This window comes from Mus caroli, unplaced genomic scaffold (assembly GCF_978045245.1).
Source record: "Mus caroli unplaced genomic scaffold, Mus_caroli_1 scaffold_10, whole genome shotgun sequence".
Taxonomy (NCBI): Eukaryota; Metazoa; Chordata; class Mammalia; order Rodentia; family Muridae; genus Mus; species Mus caroli.
Window position 1 is genome coordinate 38,191,010 of NW_028227265.1, and position 21,552 is coordinate 38,212,561.

At 38.1% G+C, this 21,552-nt stretch overlaps 1 protein-coding gene across 2 annotated transcripts in view; it reads left to right on the forward strand.

Moving 5' to 3' along the window:
- Positions 1-21,552, forward strand: part of Rpgrip1l (RPGRIP1 like) — a 106,814-nt gene that overhangs the window by 12,321 nt on the left and 72,941 nt on the right. For both annotated transcript variants that reach the window (XM_021171160.2, XM_085843711.1), the window contains exons 5-10: positions 257-359; positions 1,759-1,902; positions 11,160-11,265; positions 13,180-13,326; positions 14,577-14,650; positions 20,083-20,222. In XM_021171160.2, coding sequence (XP_021026819.1) covers positions 257-359; positions 1,759-1,902; positions 11,160-11,265; positions 13,180-13,326; positions 14,577-14,650; positions 20,083-20,222 — 714 coding nt within the window. The remainder of the gene's footprint in view (positions 1-256; positions 360-1,758; positions 1,903-11,159; positions 11,266-13,179; positions 13,327-14,576; positions 14,651-20,082; positions 20,223-21,552) is intronic.

The window sequence follows — 21,552 nt, forward strand, 5'->3', positions numbered from 1 at the left end:
AAAAAGAAGTTTTAAGTCCCAAAATGAATCGACTTATTTCTAGATGGTTTCTTTAGCAGAGTTGTTCAGTGGACAGTGCTTTTGCTGTGTTTCCAGTACTACTTGCTGGTAGCTGAGGGCTCATGTCCCCTTAGCCTGCAATTCTGCTGCTCTTTGTAAGAACACATGTAGTATTTATTATAAATATACTCACAGCAAATCAAGGATCTGTCTTTTCTAACTTTCTTTCCATAATACTTTACTACTTTATTTTTAGGTATAAGATTTCAAAATGGAGATGAAGCAGAAACTGTACAACCCACGCTCACAAAATACAGCAATAGTTTACTTGAAGAAGCCAGAGGAGAAATAAGAAATTTGTATGTATTCTTTTTCATGGTCATTTTAGAACTTTGTATATCGATTATGTCTTATTTGATCCTTCCTTCTCCTTTATTGTAAACAAAATCGGAGTATGTATAAATAATTTGCTTTACTAAAATACGGCTAGTTCTATGGAGTAATAACAGCCATTATATGATTTGTTCTCAGTAAAATACAAGGACTGGATAGGTTATCTAGCTGATAGCAGGATTTCTATTAATTTTACCACCAAAGGAATAGCCTAAAGTCCCATCACTTAGAGCAGTCCCAGCTTTAGAGCTTTAAAGACAACATTTTTCTTTTTCTTTTCTTTCTTAATTTTTTTAAGACAGGTTCTTACTATGTAGCCCTGGCTGTCTTAGAACTCACTCTGTAGACCAGTCTAGCCTTATACTCAAAGAGATCTGCTTGCCTCTGCCTCTCAAGTGCTGAGATTAAAGGAATGTGCCACCACTACCTATCTTAGAGACAAAATTTTTATTCCCAAGAAGTTACAGATAATATTTTAGATTCTGGTTCACCCCTTTTGGGGAGGACAGAGGCATTAAGAGGAATGGCTTGAATGTTTGGGAGTATTTGACACATGGACTTCAGCTCTGGCTTTCCTGTGCTTTTTTGAGACTTGAATTCTTCATGTCATGGTCTCAGAAACAATCCTTCTGCCACATCCATCTTCCTTTTTCTAGTTCATCAGCACCTAGTGGTATAAGTGAGTTATACAAATGAACTTATCCATAAGCCTTTACCTGGATCGTCAGAACATTAAAGAAGGAGAGAAAGCATTACACAAAGAGCACCAACCTTAGAACACTACCAATGAAAAATATGATACAGATTGGAAAGGTTTTCTTTTGTGTACTTCAGATACCAGTCACACTAGCAGTCAACCTGTAAGGAAATAAAAGATGAAATGTTTTCTCATTCTTAGATAATCAAGAGAAAAGCTAGGGTTCATAGCAGTTTTCCCAAGGCTCACTGCATTGGGATGCTGCCAGACAAGGAGAGGTAAAGCATGCTGGAAACCCTAATGTTTGCACATTTGATGCTTACTCTCTGAAATATTAATTGGGTGATATGGCAGCTGTGCACATATAAATAAACAAAACATTAAAATTATTGTACAGTACCCAGTAGATGATCAGTACAGACTGAACTAAATGCAACCAGTCCAGTCCATTGCCTAAAACAGTAGCTTCTAAAAGGCCATCTCTTGAATTGTCCCAGGGAAGTCATCACATTGGATCTGTCACTATGTCACTCTATACAAAGGGAGGAAAGCGACTTTATTAACCTTTGCTTGCCCTGTATTATAGTAAACAACTATCTTTGCATGGACTTTAAGTACTACAAATTTCTCCTCAATCTGCAAATTCTTATCAAGACTCTTCATTTCAGAGAAAATGTTATTCAGTCACAGAGAGGCCAGATAGAAGAGTTAGAGCACTTGGCAGAGATCCTGAAAACTCAGTTGAAGAGAAAAGAAAATGAAATTGAGCTATCTCTTCTTCAGCTTCGAGAACAGCAAGCTACAGATCAGAGGTATGTTAAAACTGAAATGTCACTTTGGTATGCTCAAAATTAATTTTAAATAATTTATCAAGACCCATAAAAATATAAATCATGATCCAAAATCCAAACCATTTTTAAACTATTTCTATTTCATATTCTTTGGGTAGAAATTCTGTAGACCTACTAACAGTATGAAGTACTCCTGTGAAGAAAGGGTGGTTTTCCCTAGCTGTCCTATGGCTGGCGGCCACTCTCATCTTGTCTTTGTTTGTGTACCCCACTGGTCTAGACTTCAGAATTTACATCATGGGTGACAAGAGCTGTACTGTTGTACCGTGTGTAGTCATCCAGTCTTACTTTGGGCTTTGTTCAGACTTGTGGTTCCATGATGCTGCAGCAGTTTGTAACCACAAAGATGCACGTCTCCTTGTACTCAGTTTGCAAGAAAATCCCACATTGTTGTGGTTTATGGTGCACCTTGGCAGTATTTCCTTACCACCATTCATTTTTAAATGTTTTATAAAATAATATTTTTGTTCCTGTCTCCCTTTGTGAATTTTTGGTTCTGATCCCATTTGTTGATTTTGTGTTGCCATTGTGCATTGAACAAGACTTGTTCACCAGTCTCTCTTCACTTACCTTCTGCTCTTCAGTCTTTTCTTTTGACAAAACTGAAGACAGTAGCTTATGGAATAGATATGTTTGAAAGAGAGAGAGAGAGCGCTTACCTCAACAGTTACTAACATCTTACCAGTCTTACTCCATCTAAACTTACACTTTTATTTCTGTCGATTAGGTAGCCCGAGCCACACAGTCTCTCACAAACACTTGAGGTGGTGTCCCTATACTCAACAAAATTAATAGTCATTCTCTCATAGCACCTAACAGCCAGTTTCTATTCAGACTTGCCTAAAGATATCTTTCTGCTATCATTTTAGTGGACCCCAAATAAAATCCACACATTGCCTTTGGTAGTGGTATCTCATTTGTCTTTGTGACATATCTCATAATGTTTTTAAAATCAAATTTAGTGACTTAACTTCTATTTCCTCTTTGTGAACTATCTGATACTCTGTGGTCAGATTCCTCCTTTTAAAAACCTAGTAATATTGACTAACTTTTCATTTCAGATAGAGTGGTGCCTGTCTTTTTTTTAAAAAATAAAAATATAAGAAAGGTTTTCTGGTATTGCATTTATTTATTTCATGTCTCTGTGTACAAGAATACACACATGTATTGTGCAGGCATCCCTGGGGAAATATAAGAATAACTTACAAGAGTCACTCCTTTCTTTGCACCCTATAGGATCTAGGAATTCAATTCAGGTCATCTGGCAGCTTGGTAGCAAGTGCCTTTCCCACTGACCCATGTCCCCAGCCCTCATCTTGTATTAACAAACTAATCCTACGTGGTAATATGTGAAGAATATGAGGAAAGAGTGTGTAGTTACAGACTTGGGAGTTTTTAAGGATTTTTTATTTTAATTTTTTATATGTATAGCTGATCTGACTGCATGTATGTATGTGCATCATATATGTATAGATGATTCGACTGCATGCATGTATGTATGCATGTATGTATGTATGTGCATCACATGTCTGGGGCACACGAAGTCCAGAAGAAGGTGCTGAATCCCCAGGAACTGGAGCTACAGGTGCTTGTGAGCTACTCAGTCCCCTGGAGGAGCAGCCAGTGCTGCGAATACTCAGCCAGTTCTCCATCTCTCTTGTTTGTGTTTATGTATACTAAAAATTACATGGAAAACCTTAGATTTAAAAGATTAGTGTAATTTCAAAAATATTCTACTCCTAAAAAGCTGTTTGTAAAACTACATTATATAAGGAGATCTTTATGTCTAGTTAAATCATATACCATTCTTTTAGCATAGCAGAAGAAAGATGAAATTTTTGAGAAATATATGTAAATTAGGGGCATAATTAAAAGCCTGGCTTTACATCAGGTTGAATAACTAGGTATTAATCACGTTCCCCAGAAAGAACTGCTTTAGACTCCGCCTCCTTACAAAACAGGGATGGTTCCTGGTGACGAACAAGGCCACAGGACCAGGCCTCATATCTGTGTGTGCTTTCTAAGTATTATTACAAAATGCACTATGGGGCTCAGTCAGTAAAGTGCTTGCATGCAAACGTGAGGATGGGCGTTTGGATCCTAAGCACCTGTGTAGAAAGCCAGGCATGACAGCATGTGCCTGTGAACCTAGAGCCAAGAAGGCAGAAATAAGAGACTCTCTGGGACTTAGCTAGCCACCAAGCTCCAGGTTCAGTGAGAAACCCTTTCTCAAAAACTAAGGTGGAGTGCAGTGGAGAAAGAGAGGTGCCAAACAGGCGTCTCTGTACTGCACATTCACATATACACACAAAGCCCCAGCAGGCACAGTTTTCCTCAGGGCAGGTTCAGGCTTGGACATGGCCCTGTCAGTTTTAGTCAGTAGTTGGGTAAAAGGTGATCAGGAACCACTCTCCCTACTATATTCCTCAAGGTGCCAGACAACAAGGTGGGCTGTGTTAGCTGCTCCTCGTCCAGATGGAGCTGATCACCTTAGAGCTGGCCATGAGGACTCACTGAGGAGGAGATACTCAGGTCCTTCAGTCCTGGGCTAGAGCAGGGCAGAAAGAGAGTGACAGGCAAGGCCACATGCTTTCAGACTCTAAATGTGGCCAACAAACGACAGAACATTGGCCTTCCATGGGACTAGATAATTCACATAAGAAGCAATCTCTCTTATCATATCAACTCTTAGAAGCAGAAACAAAATTATGTGCAAAGAAAAATTGCTACAGAAGCTAAAGAAATAAGCCAGTTAGTACCTTACCTCAATGATTTTATAAAACTGAAAATACACATTTGCTTAGAAGGAAAGATACCTCTGTTGAATAGCATATTGTTTCTTGAATACAGTTTTTAAAACAAAAGAAATAAGGTCTTCAAGGATTTTTAAAAATTAAGTTTACTTGTAGCTCAAATTTTTATGTGTAATAGCAACTTTTTGAGGCTAATAGAAAATTATTGAAAAACTTGGGGGAAAATGTAAAACTTGGTATAATTTACTATAGAGAAAAATCACAAAATGGAAAACATATTTGAACTTCTCTTCCACTGGTACATTATTTCAGATTTGAAATTCTAGAAGTCTGATCTGGATGTTGGACCCTTGTTCTCAAGCATGAATCTAGTGTAGCTGTAATCTGCAGAGTGGCGGCGCTCGGTATTTATGGCAAAGAGCCTTTCATAGCACAGCACAGAAACTCTCCGTAGTATGTGTTTAATAGACCAGTTTGGTTTGGCATCAGCTTGACATAAACTTTTGGTTATCCAAAGCCCTTAATTGCTTTGAAGTTAAATCCCAGTGCTGCTCTTTTTTATTAAAGTCATGTTTTTTCCTGTTGTTGTGGTCTATTTTGGAAGACTGAGTTGTGATTTTTGCATATGTTCTACATAATGCCTCATTAGCAAAAAATCTTGTATCATTTACAAGTAGCCTGAATGTCTGTTGTTTTGAACAAAAATCCATATTAAAATTTAAACAATATAAAAATGCACATTTTCTGCTTATTAAAAAGGCTGTCTTAAATTAAATGCGAAGCATTAACCAGCAAACACATGCACGTGAACATTAAAATCAGAGCAGTTTTACCTTTTATTTACTTTTTTCAACTCCAAAAATATTTATACCCTTAGCAAATGTGTAACTAGTTTGTACTTTCTTTAAAAATAAATATTAGGGTACTATTTATCTTCTTAATTAAAAATCATGTAAGTACCATTATGTCCCAAGGGAGGAAATGTAACCCATATACGTTTCAGACTCTCTTACTTGCCCTGTTCCCTTTGGCAGACAGCAGACTGTCAAATCTTAAAGCTAAGAGGCTCTTTGCAGCCAGCATACATTATAAGAAACAGCTTGTCCTCTGGGCTTCTCTCTTCCTTTTGCACAGACAAGATTACTTCCGAGCGTTCTAAGTTCTCCCCAGCGTTTCACTTGGAAAACACTAAACCTACTGGAAAGACGGAGTAGGCAGGGGAGCACCAGTGTCTTTCACCTTTACCTTATCTCAGTGGTAAAGGAGCCTGTTTCTTTTTTATTTCCTTCATCACCAGCCTCTGTCTCCTCCCTCTAACCCCTCTTCCTCCTCCCCCACATTCCTTTCCTCCCTTGCCTCCATCTGTCTGTCCCTTCCCTGTTAGAAAGGTGCTTTTGTTATTACATCATCTGCCTTACACTTGGGAGATTTTAAGGTGTTGGAGCGTCCTCTTACATAACAGTTATTCAGAACCTTTAATGAACATTAACCAGTAGCATCATTTACTACTCAGTCTAAGTCTGTAGGCAAATTGTTCTGATTGCTCCAATGTCTTTTCTTGCTTTGTTTTTTCAGTAGTATATTTTGTTTTGTTTTCATCTAGGGTGCAATGAGGATCAGGTGTTCATTGCCGTGCCTTTTAAGTTCCCTTTATTTTAGAATGGTCCCTGCACTTTTCCAGTCCGCTGACAGCTGTTTGCAGAATACCCCTCAATTTGGATTTGCCTGATTGCCCGGTCCCCTAATTAAGAGGGCACATCTGGTTCTCTGATGGAAGGATGACAGGGGCCTGGGATAGCCATGCACACATTATTATGCTGGGATGATCTGTCATTTTTAAAATACCACCAGGTTCCCCTACTGTTTTTTTTTAATAATTTAGAATTTTTCTAACAACAAATATTATGCCCAAATACCATATTCTTTTGTCCCTATGGCTTTTCTTCCTTCCTCTCTCTCTCTCTCTCTCTCTCTCTCTCTCTCTCTCTCTCTCCTTCTTTTTTATTAATACTATCTAAGTCTTTTCTGGATAGCAGCTTAACACATTTTTCCAGTGCTCATGTAAATTGTTGGACCTATAACTAGTGAGTTAGCATACATGTCACAGTGCATAGAAAATGAAAACTTAGGAAGGACTATTTTAAAAAGAGAAAGTCACTTAAAAGGGAAATTTGTAGGTCTTAAAACTAGACTCGAGTGTTGACTCAGTCACCTAAACACTTTGTCCAACTTCTTTATTTCTCTTATAAATGAGAAAAGAAATGGGTAGATAGTTCTCCACTCTGTAAATAAGTCATGTACTCACAAGACCTTGTATATCTGAATAATTTCCCAACTTTGATTTTTTTTCATTTTATACTCATCAGAACTGCTATCATTCCATTTATTCTTTCAGATATTTGTGAAATAACCTCCTCTTACACTGGATTAGAGTAATTCTATAAAGCAGAATTTAAAAAATAGAAAACCCTTCAGTTCACTTTTGCAAAGTTAATAGCCAGTAAAAAGCACATTTCCCACTGAGCTTTTGGAAATACTAAAAAAGTCCCAGATTCCCATGGCTGTTACAATAAACTTCCAATTGAAGTCCATTAAACTTGATCCTAAACATGGCCATCTCTAGAAGGTAAGCCAAGATTTGGGCGGCTCTTGCCCAGGCCAGCACTGGGGCATGCCCGTTCTCTTCACATCAGTGTAAGAACAGACATTTCAGAAAGTCTGTCAGCTGTCCCCTCCATTCCTGTGCACAGTGACAGTAAGAAAATACTGAAGCTATGGCTTGTGCTTTGCCCCAACACCAGGAGAACTATGCTGTATTAGCAAATTAAACTTACATAGACATGTGTTCCTTTATGCAGTCTTAAATAGGGGAGCCATCTGTACCCATAATCGCAAGGAATGATTTTGAGCAAAACCATTACCCTGCACATCCATTCTTGACAATTTTAGGGAAAGTCAGTCTGCTTGATTTACTAGAAATGTCTGTAGTCCTCTCGAAAACATCCTTGCTAGTGTTTTGTTTGTTTCTTCATTTATTGGTGATCTACATTTCTTTCAACAATATGATAGTCAAGTTTCTACAGCTGTTTAAAAGGAATATTAAAATGTTCTTAACTCTGAGATTGTTTTTAGCCTCATCCTTCGGACTCAGCCAGAATAAACTATTATTCACAGTGATCTTTCCATTCTGTCTCATAAGCACTGCTTCCCAGAATCTCCCAGCACAGCTTCTGTGTAACGGGGTCTCTCCTCATCCTCAGTACTATGCTGTTCATACTCCTTACTATAGCAAGGAATGAAATGTAGTGGGTAAGGAGGGGAGGGGAGCCTCTGGGGAACGCAATATATGAGGCTTCAACTGGAGCAAAGATTTCTGCTTCTTACGCTTTCATATTAGACTATACATTACATACCCCACTGAAAGTTTTCTTTCTCCAGTGTATCTGGGGTTTTAAGTTTCTGGATTTATTATGGCGCCCAGTAGCAAAGCTGGAGTCAAGCGTTTTCAAGGCTTCCACTCGAAAATTTTTTTTCAGAGTTTATTGCTTGACTGTTTCAAATTATACAGGAGAAAGTTGGCACACAGGTTGTTGAGCTGGGTTGCTTTTTCTCAACATAAAGTCTAATTTATTTCAGCTTGTTTTTAATCTAGAGAGGAGCCAACAACTTTTCTCATAGTTTCGGAAGATCTGATCACAATTCTAAATCATGTCTATAAAAAGAGAAAGCCAAAGAGAAAAGAAAGTCACTGCATTCTCCAGCTTAACTTTTTAGCATTTTTCGAAATCCTTGTTTAGCTTTTGAGAAATATGTTTACAAAGCATTTAATTAGAACACTTGATATCTGTCGGTTATCTTACCATGTGTAATGTATGTAGCTCATAGAAATTGTTGTACATCTGTCAGAGTTCATCTGAGTGTTTTACCCTGCATCGTTCTCTCTGTTAGAACATCGTCCTCCCGGGAACATTGTCTCCCATATGTGAAGAGACAATCAGTGAGCTTATGAGGCGACCTCTGACTGCATTGCTGATACCTTACTCCTCTACCTCTTCCTCAGAGGAAGCCAGCCTGAGATTTTGTTCCACAGACATCTCAGTCTTCAACTGGCTGAATAGTGATGCCTGTTGCTCACTTACTTCCGGAATTCTCATCAGCCTTTTGTGACATCTCTCTCCCTTACTATTGCCTCCATCCTTCGTCTTTCCCTACAGTTTATCCTTGGGGAAATGTTGAGTTGTTCATCTGGTCTGAAGTGACTCAGTTGTACATCATTTCCACCAGGCCACCAGTATCACATGGCTGATTTTAATGTGGGCATACTTTATATCTCTGACCAGCACTTGTATGTGACAAATTATCATCTTCAGGTTATGTCCTCAGAAATCATGCTTTGTAATAAGAGTACCTATTAACCACCAAGCCCTTTCATGGAAGTGGAGGTTTTGCATTGTCCAGAGTATCTGTGCTCTGTGGTGAACTGACCGAGTGCCATATTATTATTGCTGTTTCCAAATACAGTTGTGTTCATGCCTAGAGTTGGGCATCCTTAGTATAAAATGCTTTGCCTCTTTTCTTAGAAACATTTTGGAAAGTCCATACCCCAAGGTGTTCAGTGAAATGCTCAGTGGAACTCCACCAGTCTAAACATTACAGTTTTTAAAACCCTTGTTCTCATTTGCCATACAAAGAGTATTCAGCACCATGTTCAGGAATGCTGTAACAATGAGCTGACTGCTGAGATTTAACTGCTTGTTATTGACATTTATTTAAAAATGCATTTGATTCTTCTTGGGAATTTTACTTTAAAACAAAACGTCAGAGTAGCTGCCTGGATTTGATCCTTAGCTCCCTCTTTCACCCAGTAAAAAGAGTGAAAAACTGAGGAAGGCTCTAGAGAGATGGCTCTGGCTGTTCACCTAGGGGACCTGGGTTCCAGTGCCAGGACCCATACTGCAGCCTGTTACCATCTGTAACTACAGGCCCAGGGTATCTGATGCCCTCTGCCTTCTGGGGGCACTAGGCACACACCTGGTGCACAGACATACATATATTTTTGAATCATATTCTGCCCTTCTGTATCAGTAAATGCTACACATTATTGAGTAGGTTAAATCAACTGGGGAAAATAAGTACATTGTATTTTGATTTCAAATTTTTTTGTATTTTGAATGAAAATGGTTTTGAATTTTTTCCTTATATTTTATTTAGAATACATTTTCTTCATAGTTTAATGAAAAATGTAACAACAAGGAAAATAGCAATAAGCACACTGTTTTCTCTGTGCTCAGAACTGCTAGATAACTTGTTTTAGACACATAATTATTTTAACATTGTGTTAAGACTGTGCCCTGGGAAAGATCCAAGTTCTTGGACTTGTTTATCTTCTGTGTGAGGACAACTAACTGTGCAATGCCAAAATACAATGAACTTTCAAATATCAAAGAGGAGAATGAAGTATTTCAAGTCCTCAGCTGGTTTACAGATGTGTGAGCTCTGTAGTGCGTTTGCTGGTTCCGTCGGGCCTTGTGACAATGTTTCCAATATGTGCATACTAGGTAAGCCTTAGAAGTAAAATTACTTAGTTTAAACACTGAAATAATTTTCTGAATTTAAAATTTTTACCTTTATATTTTTTAAAGTGAAGTCTTAAAATCAATGCCTCACAATTTAAAAAAAAAAAGTTTAAATGAGGCATTAAATTAAGGAACCTTTTTTTCTGTCAAGAAAATAAATGCCTTCTGAGAACAGGTATTCATTTAGATCTATGATTAACCTTTAACAAGATCTTCCTGTTAAATTCTACATTTGCTTTAATCTCAGTAGGAAAAATACGAAATAGTATTGCAGCATATAAGGTTTCTATATACCCTGTGGACATCAAATAATCTCTTACAGCTAAAGGCACAGCTGCAACATATTTAAATGCCAGCTTTGGGCATTGTTAGTATAAAATGCTAAGTCACTTATTGGGAAATGTTTTGAAAAGTTGAAACTCCAAGAGGAAACTCCAATAAATGATAATCTGTGATACTGCGTGTGCAGAGGGCATGGTAGGGAGTGACTGATGCCACTGCCTCTCCTGCACTCACGGGAGGAACAGAGCAGCTCTTTAAGGAAGCATAAAGGTCGCTGGTAGATGCTGCTGCCTGAAAATTGATGGGTTTGTGTAGTCTTTCAAAACACCCTAAAGTGGCTGTCGGTCTTTGCTATGAGTGTGATGAAGCCAGCATTGCCGTCAAGTTTGGAAGGTCGGATGGTCTATTTACATACCTTCCAGGCCGGATACTGGCTAGATCCTAAATAATCTGCCATAAGTTACAATAACAGAAAATTTAAGTGACTTGAATATGTACAAGTAAATCAACCATAGTTGGTATATGTATGTGCGCATGCATATGTGGCTTTTGTTTTCCTTTTAACTTGTATTTTAACTTTTTTCTTTCTCTTAAACACACTTTGAAGGTCAAATATTCGGGACAATGTAGAAATGATTAAGCTTCATAAACAACTAGTGGAGAAAAGCAATGCTCTTTCAGTCATAGAAGGAAAATTTATTCAGCTTCAAGAGGTACTGTGATTATTCTATTTGCAGATGAAAAGGATTCAACAATTTTTTAATAATGGTCATTGTGCTAAAATTTTATTTTTAATGTTTGCTATATTAAATGTATGTAACTTCTCTTTGTATGTTATTCATAAAAGCTACTAAGAAGCCACTTGGGTTTTTATAAATATCTAAATCATTTTAGTAACTGCATCTGTCATAAATCTTCTCATACCAGGAACATTCCTTCTCAGCTCATAGTGGACCTGCAGCACTGAGGATGTTTCTGTACTGGCGCGGGCCTTCACGGGCCTTCCTTTTCTCATGTGTGCAATAAAGACCAGAGTTAAGAAGAGCTCAATAATTACATCTGTTAAATCTCTCTTTGATGTGGATTTTGTTTTGTTTTGCTTTGTGTTTCTTTGGTCACCACCATTATCAGAAGGTAGTTGAGTACCCCCTGGTATCAGCTGTCAGTTCTTTCTCTTGAGCCTTGACAGCTCAGGCCGACAGTACTCAGGCTTCCCACCCTCGGGATGGTTTTCAAGTGACTGTGGGAACACAGGGATGTGCCAGCACAGGCTACTATTTATTGGTACTGCATAATTAACGGAAGTCCTAGAATTAATGAGCTCCAAACATCCCAGATGATCCAAATTTATATTAAGTCATGCTTTCTTTGAAGTACAGACACAAGGAAAGCTGTACATTGTTGTGAAGTTGAGGGTCATATGATGTGTGCTTCACTATTGAAGTCAATAGTTAAATGCCTTTCAGCTATACCCTAAGTGATGTCTTCCAACCTATATGCACCTCCTTTAATTCTAAGTATGACTACCTTCTGTATGGAAACAAAAATGGATAGGAGAGGGAACTGTTTTGTGAGGGGGAGTGTTAGTTGCCTCTGTCCATGTGCGGATAGGTCTCTCTCCACGAAAAGCACCTGTAGGAGAAAGCATTCAAAATAAGGAGTTAAGACAGGAGTTGAAAAATGATTTTAGATTCTCCGACTTCCTTGGCTATCTCCATTCCCATGTAACAGTGACCCCTGGTGTATTTGTTCAAAGAATGAAATAGCCAGTGTTGTCTGCTACAGTGCAGGCACAACTTCTGGAGAGTAGTGTAGAGACAAGGCTCGAGGGGTGTAGCCAGCAGCCTCGATGATGGGGGACCTCAAAGGAAAGACACTACAGGTAGCATGCTATGATAGTATAGTAGTGATGACAGCTGATCTGAAGTTCTCTAATCTGGCTTACAGGTCAGATTAGAGAACTTCAGATCAGCTCTAAGAAAGCCTTCACTAGGACTTACACAGGGGAGGCAGTTCACATTATGATCAAATGGTGTCTACAAAAGTCCTTATTATAAATATTAACCTGGTATTTATTCTAAAAAGCATATGGCATTTAAGTATGTGACATTGAATGTAAAGCATGCTCACATATAAACTTTTTAAAAATTAAGAAGGGTTTATTTTGCAGAATTATATTTTGCAGAATAAATATTTTTACAGAATTAAAAAACTTACTTGTATTAAAATTAGAAGCTTACCATTCAATATTGTTTATTTATTCTCTGATGGCAAATCCTTCCCATTTCCATATCTGTGATCAGCAGTTTTTGACCCATACTGAAGCATTTTTAGACAGCATGCCCAACCGCTATAGCCAGAGTAAAAAGGGGGAAAAAGTTACTGAAACCATTTGACTTACTGGTTACTGTCAACTAGTCAAAACCTACAGGCAAATAAAAGGGGAGACCATTTGCATTGTGTGATGACTGAGTGACCTTCTCTTTCTTTGTATCACACATACGTTGTTTATTACTTGAAAAATAAATTGTGCAATGTAAATGTCCAGGGTAAAGCCATGGATAGACTTGTAATGAACTTTTCAGAGTCTGATGTTAAAATGCTTAAGTTTTCTCTCTGTTTTGTAGAAGCAAAGAACACTCAGGATCAGCCATGATGCCTTGATGGCCAATGGAGATGAGCTGAACATGCAGCTTAAGGAGCAGCGTCTGAAGTGCTGCAGCCTTGAGAAGCAGCTGCACTCGGTGAGGTTTTCAGAAAGGAGAGTAGAGGAGGTGAGCTCCGGGACCTGCTCTCATTGCTGCAGGACAGTTTCTCCGGAACTGCTCTGAAAGTAGAAGAGAAACCGTTCCAAAACTGAATTCTGTCAACATCCTCAACTATGGGGTTTGGTATTTTGAATGCAGCAGGGTAGAGTAGCTAGTACAGAATGTGAATGGCGAACTGATCTGTAAAAATACCTGCAAACTCGCTGAAAGCCACCGCTTATCTAGGGATAAAGAGCCTGGAGCAAAACGAAAAGTAACGTGATAGCACGTGGCCTGAAGAGCAGAGCTTTCCTAAACGCGGTGCTTCCTGATCATTGAGACACAAGGACGAAATGAGAGGAATGACGGATTTCTAAGGGAGATGCTGTGCTCTGCTATGTCGGCAATCTTGTGAAATTATCTTTTTCAGGGAGGTTGTTTGAAAACTTACCCTTCTTTTAACTGTTGCCATTTTTAAAGCTCCCAACTAGCACAGTATTTTTTTCTAAAGTCTGTTAAACTTTTTCAAAAGAGAATATTGAAAATAAAGAAGAATTTTAAGTACTTTGTTCCATAGAAAAAAAGTGACAACAGAACATATTTATTAATAAAACCTTCAATACTACAATATAACAATTCACATTTTAATTGTAGTGATCTAATTAAATTACAGTGTTATCTAGGATGAAATAAGGAATAAAATTTTGGTTATTCTTAAGAGAATACAATTTTAATTATTCTTAAAATATGCTACTATTTATAGATTCCAGGTAGCAAGAGAAATTGTGTCCTTAAATTAAATAGTTACTAACAAACTTGTTTGAACCATGAACTCAAAGAATAGTTAATACTCATTTTTATGGGCCAATTGGAAATTAATACAAAATGAACATAATGATGGAATTCATCAGGGTAAAAAGTAAAAACACTGTGTTTCCAGGGCTTCACAGAAAGCTCTTAGCACGTTCTTCATTGAGTTCTGGCTCATGTTGTCATAAAGTACTGCATACGTTTCTACTACATTAAAACAGGAATATTAATTTAGTGTTTATTTAACGACATGGAAGAAATCAACACTGAATTGAATGCAGGCTCTGTGTGTGCTGTAGTCAGCAGCTGCAGGGGAGGAGTCAGGTCAGAAATGAGTGGCGGGCTTTGCCTGGTTTTCTTACCATGTGGGTTGATATGATAATCACTTAATGTATAACTTTATTTTCAGAGTCCAGAGTGCTAACCCTGAACCATGAAAACTCTTTGTAATTTTATTTTCATTTTAGCTGCAGGATAGAATTAATGATTTAGAAAAGGAGCGAGAACTATTAAAGGAAAACTATGATAAACTTTATAACAGGTAAATCACAACTCTATGTGTTTCCTTCTTTTTTCAGCTCTTTTAATCAAAGAATTATTGTTATATGTCTGACATTGATTTTAAAACTAGCAACAGACTATGACAGGAAGAATAAGTGTTTTAAAGGCATTAGTCACTGGGTTTTAACTGAGCTGTAGCATGTCATCTCTCAGAGAACCAGGTTGTTTGTTGTGAGTAATAGGCAGTGTCCCTTGTTGACTGGAGGCAGGTCGATCATGTGGGATGGTCTGCATCCATTCCTATAAGTCCTCACAGCACCATGGACTGTCAGCGTCTGTGTGCTCAGGATACAGACAAGGAAGATAAAACAAGGGGTGGACCTTTCACAGGCATTGTGCACTCTTGAAGAGTGATGTCTTCTGAAGACCTGAAGAAGTTCTTTGAGCTTCAGTCTTTTCTACTGGGCTTTCAGAAGACAGAAAATGTGGTCTGCAAAGGTTATCTTGCATTTATCTGTGTTCCTTATAAAGAGAAACTCGGACACCTCAGTGCAAGATGAGTTTTGAAGAACTACTTTCAGTTTTTAATGTTTCATAATTACAGTACTTTAGAAAATAACCCCTTCTGGTAATATTTGAAACAAAATTCTCCCCCATTGCTAAGTCTGGTTAAATGATTCTGATATGTCCATTGATGTTTGTCTGTGTAATTGTTACCACTTTTTTCAGTATGTGTGGTGGTAAGTGTGGAATAAGATGGAAGCAGACTTAGCATGCTTAAATATGTTTTATCTGATATGCAATCATTGCTTCATATAGATAATATAGTGAAACCTCAGAAAATGGTATCTGTGCTATAAGTATACCTTGAATCTTTTAATTATTAGTATACATTTAAATTTTTTAATTCTTACAGAGCGTGGGGAATTTGGGTTATATGGAAACATGATCTCAGTCAGCGTTGAGCATTATTGCAATGCTTTGTACCTTTTTTTTTTTTTTTTTTTGTCTATTTGTTAAGGATTAGCAACAGTAGGATACCAATTAAATATTCAGGGCCCTCTGGCCAAACATCTTTATGTGGAATTGCACAAGACTTCCTTTTAGACCATTTTGTACCAGACCCTTTCTAATTGACCTTAATTAGCTTGACCTAAGAATCTATTACACCTCCTGGTTTATATTTCCATCTCTAAGGAACTGTGTGTTTATTTACATTGATGTCTCTATATGTTTTATAATCATATGTTTAAAATTTCAGGTGTCCATAGAGATTGTACAATGCCCTCCTAGGTGAAAAATGATGAGAGCCCTGTGTTTTATAAGAGAAGCAACTGAGACAGGTGCCAGACTTGTGCAGGCACTGCACTGCACGACTAGGGTAGCCATGTAGAACTGGACCCAATTCTTTCAACTCTAAAACTTGATATTTTTTCCCCAGTACATCACTCTCCCTGATTTTAATTGCATTGGAAAAAATCATCTGTGTGAAAAAGAAGCATCCATAAAATAATGGACCTGTCATACGTGCAGAGATGTTGGTTGATTTATACATATCTTGAATATCTTATAACTATAAATAATTTAACATAGTTAAATACAAAATGCTAAGTGTCATTTGGCCATTACTTCTAAATTTCTACTTCTCTCCAACTTGAGAATTTACTGGACACATTTTCCTGGAATAGAAACATTAGACTTATCTGGGAATGATACATAAGTGGAATTTTGACAAAGCATATTTTTCTCATCTTTACTTAATCACCATAAAATTCTATCTTTCCATAGTAGAAGATGATCTAAGAATGCAAATCTGGCTTTGAAGGTTTTCAGGGCTTTGTTTTGTTTTGAATGTTTTGGGCTTTGCTGCAATATTTTCAGCAGCACACTGAAGCAGATTGGGCTGCTTCCACGTAGATTTTAAATGAGTTCTATAGAAGTAACTGGCTGTAATGAGCATCAAAAGAATGTCAAAAACCCAATGGCACCTAAGCCTGAAGTCCACCATGTATATACTGCCGTAAGTAGAACGTCAGAACCCTCTGATCGTTTTAAATACTCTTTCAGAAGCATAGCGAAACCACAGACATCACCATTATCCCTAGATTCTCCAGCTCCTTTCTCATTACACTCTTATTCGTCATTGCTGAAATTAATGTTAATCAGAAACTACACACGCTACTTGTTTGCTTAGTCACAATGATAGCATGCTTTTAAAGGAGAGCATGTGTTTGCTATTCAAAGTTGGCTGCTTCTCAGGAGAAAAGATGATTTGCAGATTGCATTCTCATCTTCCTTTTTTAAATGAAATTTTGAATGTGTTTATTACTTGACATGTGACATATTAGAGAATCATGTGGTAAGATAAAACCCTCATGTTAGTACTTGGTATGAGACTTCTTTAATATGCTAAACATTTTTGATACAATGCCAAGAAATAAGAACTTCAAGAAATGTTCAGTTTTAAGATTCAGAATAATTTTTTGCAATTAAATCTTACTGTGTGCTAAAAGAGAAACTTCATGCAATAATATGGTAAGGCTAAGTCCCATCTCTGAAATTGGTATAGTTTGAGTTGCCAGGGAGCTAGTTAATGCGGTAGGCCTTCAACAACAGTGGATACACATAACCTGGGAAGGCCATGTGAATGCAGTACACCACACTTCTGAGCCTCTCCTACAGAGCAGAATGCATGTACTCGCAGGCCCGCTCAAGCATGCACTTATGTGTGCAAACCACTACTGCTACCATCCACTCCCAAGTTTTCATTTTAATGCTGGGTCCAGGATTCCTGTGTTGAAAGTGACATTAAGGTATCAATTTTTCAAGAGATGTTGGTCTAATGGCTGTTTGTTAAACTTGACTGTGGTGACCCTTTCAAGAATTGAACAGAATAAGTTTCTAATCTGCTCAGTTTGTGAACAAGCACTGCTAGCCACCCATAGACCACTCATTTGTGCAGCATGAGCTCTGATTGTCTGCAGCCCTCTTGCTGGAGTACCTGTGGGTTGCTTTATGGAAGAGGGGTTTAGACTCCCTCATTTCACACACGAGGAAGGCCTGGAATGTCAAAGCAACAAAGTTTTTCTGTGAGAAAGAAGATGAGAGAGTAGAGAAGACTTCTTTAGCTTTTATTTTGACCATATCATGTTTTAATCAAGAGTGTGTATTAACAGTATATTTGAGACCCAGAGCAGCTAGTGGACATGCTATTGAGCACAGGCAACACCAGCCCATCCTGGAGGCTGTCACAGAACATGCCAGGGCAGTGGGGACAGAGACAGTCGTCCTCCCTTCACTGCCCCTGGTGGTAAATACAGAACATTTCCATGAATAAAACGTTCTTAAATACTCCCCTCATATGCAGATTTAATCATGTATACAGCCCTTACAATGAAAATGGAGCCAGATGTGGTTCACCATTTATAGCTACGCAGATGGCTCCAAGCAGAGAGGAATATAGTAAATTCAAAAGGAATTCCTCATGAAACTGCAGTGGAATGTAGGCCTAAATTTAGAGGGAAGATAGCAGCGGACTAAATTCAGATTGACTTATGCTGATTTACACCAGTATTTTGTGGGTTTGGAAAAACCAGGCTGCTAAATTGCTCTTAATTTAAACACACACCGCTTCTGATGTCCCTGCCAGATTAGCTGCTGGTGATCTTCTGCAGTGCGCATACTGTTAGAACACTACTGTTTCTAATTGCTGGCATCTGAGGGAATGTATACTTGTCCTGTTTCATCATGCTAAGTTTTTTTTCTGGGTGGTACATGTTTTTAATGATAGAAGACTCACATGTATATATGCACTTACACTCATGCATATGTATTTATTTGGCTAGACACCGAAATTATATATGTTCTTCATTTTTAAGTAAATTTGTAAAGAAATAATCTGTAGTATTTAAAAGTATATGTGTTTGATTTGGAGTTCATTTAAGTCTAAGTAATTCTACCTTTGATAAAAATTAGCTTAAGTTATTGGCATATCAGTTCTATGGTTGTTGTTTTTAAGGATCTATGTGAAATGAGAACATAGAGAGAGGAAAACATATCTTTTAGAGCGGCTTCTGAAATGCCATTTATTTTCAAGCTGATATTTTAAGTGTAGTAAAGGTATTCAAAATGTGAAATGAATACAGATTTTTTTGAAAGTTGTGCCTTTTACAGAAAGTATCTCTTTTGGAATGAAGCCTCAGGCCTTGTTGGCAGCCTTAAGAGCCATTCCCAGTAATACCTTTCTTTTTCATTTTACTTCCTCATCAATATAAAGCCAGACTGTATAGATTTTTGTTTTATTTACTGAGTTTTAAAATAAGTAGAAGGCTCAGAGCTGAGGGTGATTCCCCAGTCACTTCAAGCTTCACAGATAATGGTTCTCTGCTGAAATGCAGATCAAAATAAGTTTTCCTGAAGTCTGGCTATCACCTGGGATGCTACAGAAACATGAGTTGCCAGGCCTCTCCCTTTGAAATGTCCCTGCATGTCAGAGAAGCAAGCTGCTGTAGCACCGTTGTTTGCCATGCTCAAGACCCACTGGATAAAGAAACGGTTGTTTTCTCCCTCTGCAGCATCTAGTTGTTCCTATCTCGTGCTGCCTCTAGTCTTCCACGCCTTGATCACTAGCAGATTTAAGCTATAACTGACACTACATTGGGCTGCAGAGGTAGCTCAGTTGGTAGAGTATGTTCACAGAGCCCCAGGTTGTATCTCGGCATCATATAACCATGTGTAGTGTTACACGCCTACAGTCTTAGCCCTAGAGAGGTGGATACCAGGCCACAAGATTCAGATCATTCTCAGCTACATAGGGAGCTCAAGACCAGCCTATGCCAGAGACCCTATCTCAGAAGAACAAAGCACTATGCCTTCGTTAAGGAATCAATCATAATTCTGTCTTCATAATCTTATCTGTGTTAACAGTCAAGTTATTTGTTCTTAGTTAGCCTGTTGGATTTATTGTAGGGTAAAGTTGCCTTTGCACCCCTTCTTAGTGTCAGTTACCCCCGTGTGGTTCAGTATGTCTGAAATTATTACAGACTTGCCGTTTTCTCAGAATTAAGTGTAGATCAGGTGGGCGATGCCTTTTCTTAGTATTGAGTGCTCTTGTAAGTGGAGGAGGCTAGCCCTGCCTGTTAGTTGCTGAGGTTTGGAGCCGTGGACTCCTCTGGAGTGTGTACAGTATCTGAATTCCTTTACTAGTCCACAAAAGCTGCACGCTGCCAACTTCTCTGGCTTTGGAGCTCTAAATTAAGGCCAGTTCCTTTGCTCATCCCACAAACTCTTTCATGTTCCCTAACCGCAGCCTGAGCAAGGCGCCTCGGTTTCAACAGCAGCAGACCAGCATATGTTTACTTAATTCCTAAGACATGATGACAGTGGTCTCTGTGCCACTAAAAGCTTTCTCTTTATTATTTTCGGGTGAAGCTGATTTCCCAGCTCTCCTTGCCTGTCACGTGTGTTTTACAGTGCCTTCAGTGCTGCCCATGAAGAGCAGTGGAAGTTAAAGGAGCAGCAGATGAAAGTGCAGATTGCTCAGCTCGAAACTGCCTTAAAATCTGATCTTACAGACAAAACCGAAGTCCTTGACAAACTAAAGACTGAAAGAGGTACATAGAAATAACCACCCATTTACTTATGCAGACATCTGATGCTTATTTGCTGAGTCAGCCAATACTTCATGTATGCCTACTGTCCGCCAGTCATCCTGCTATCCCCTGGGGACAAAGCAGTGCATATTACATATATATGTCTGTATGTGTGTGTGTGTGTGTGTGTGTGTGTGTGTGTATACACACACATATATATGTATGTATGTATAGTGTGTGTGGGAGGTATATGTATAATATATGACATACATATATGCCTTATATATATATATGCCAAAAGAATTATCTCTCAGATTCCCTTTTATCCAAGTTGTTTTTCATTAGTTTAATATCCCTAAATTCTGATCTTTTCTTTATTTCACAGTCAACAAATATTTATTGAACAAGTGCTCAGCATTGTTCTAAGTTCCAAGGATACAGCAAATAAAAGACTTACTCTCATAACCCATGGAAGCCAACAGTAGTTAGAGAAGTCTGTGATGGTACAGGTAATAGCTGATACAGTGGGGAAGATCCAAAGAAAGCCTCTTGCAGGTTTTGAAAGAACAAACCAGAGCAATCTAATAGTGAGATGTCTGTATTTATTCTATTAACCAAAATGCTTTGTCAAAATGTCACTGATAAGGAATAATCACTAAACATAATCATATTAGGTCTTGTCTCATAGAGTAAAATGTAATTAAAGATGTCTGGACTGCTATATTCCACACTGACTCATATGCATACGCAGTGCACACAGAGACACTGTGTTGGGTGAGAGATTTATATTCAAGTTTGGCACCTGGGTGTGCACCCATAAGATACACCCAGGAATATAGTAAGAAGGTTGCTCCTTTGGAACATTTACAAGTCAGTTACACGAGAATTTTAGAAGTTTGATTCATCAGGCATGGTGGCACATGCCTCTAATCATAACACTCAGAAGACCAAGACAGGAGAATTGCAAGTTCCAGACCCGCCTTGGGCTACTTAGTAAAACCCTGTGTCAATAACCAAAAAAAAAAAAAAAAGGTTTAATACAGACTTAGTAAGAAAAAAAAATGTACTTTTAGTTAGTACTCTTACCACAGGGTCACATTTTATTGAATAAACGGAACATAATTTTTACTTTTAATATTCCTAGAACCAGAGTGCATCCATAAGCAATAACACTTTAAAACTACTTATACATGTTTTTTACATTTCACAAGCCTACAGTAGGAACACAGAGTCAATGGAGTCTTTATTCCAGTAGCACAGTGGTCGGGATTTACCCACCCAGTGATTAAGTTGCTGACCGGTTGCATGCGTTTCTCTGGAGGAGTGTGCATGGAGTTAAGTGTGCTGTGGT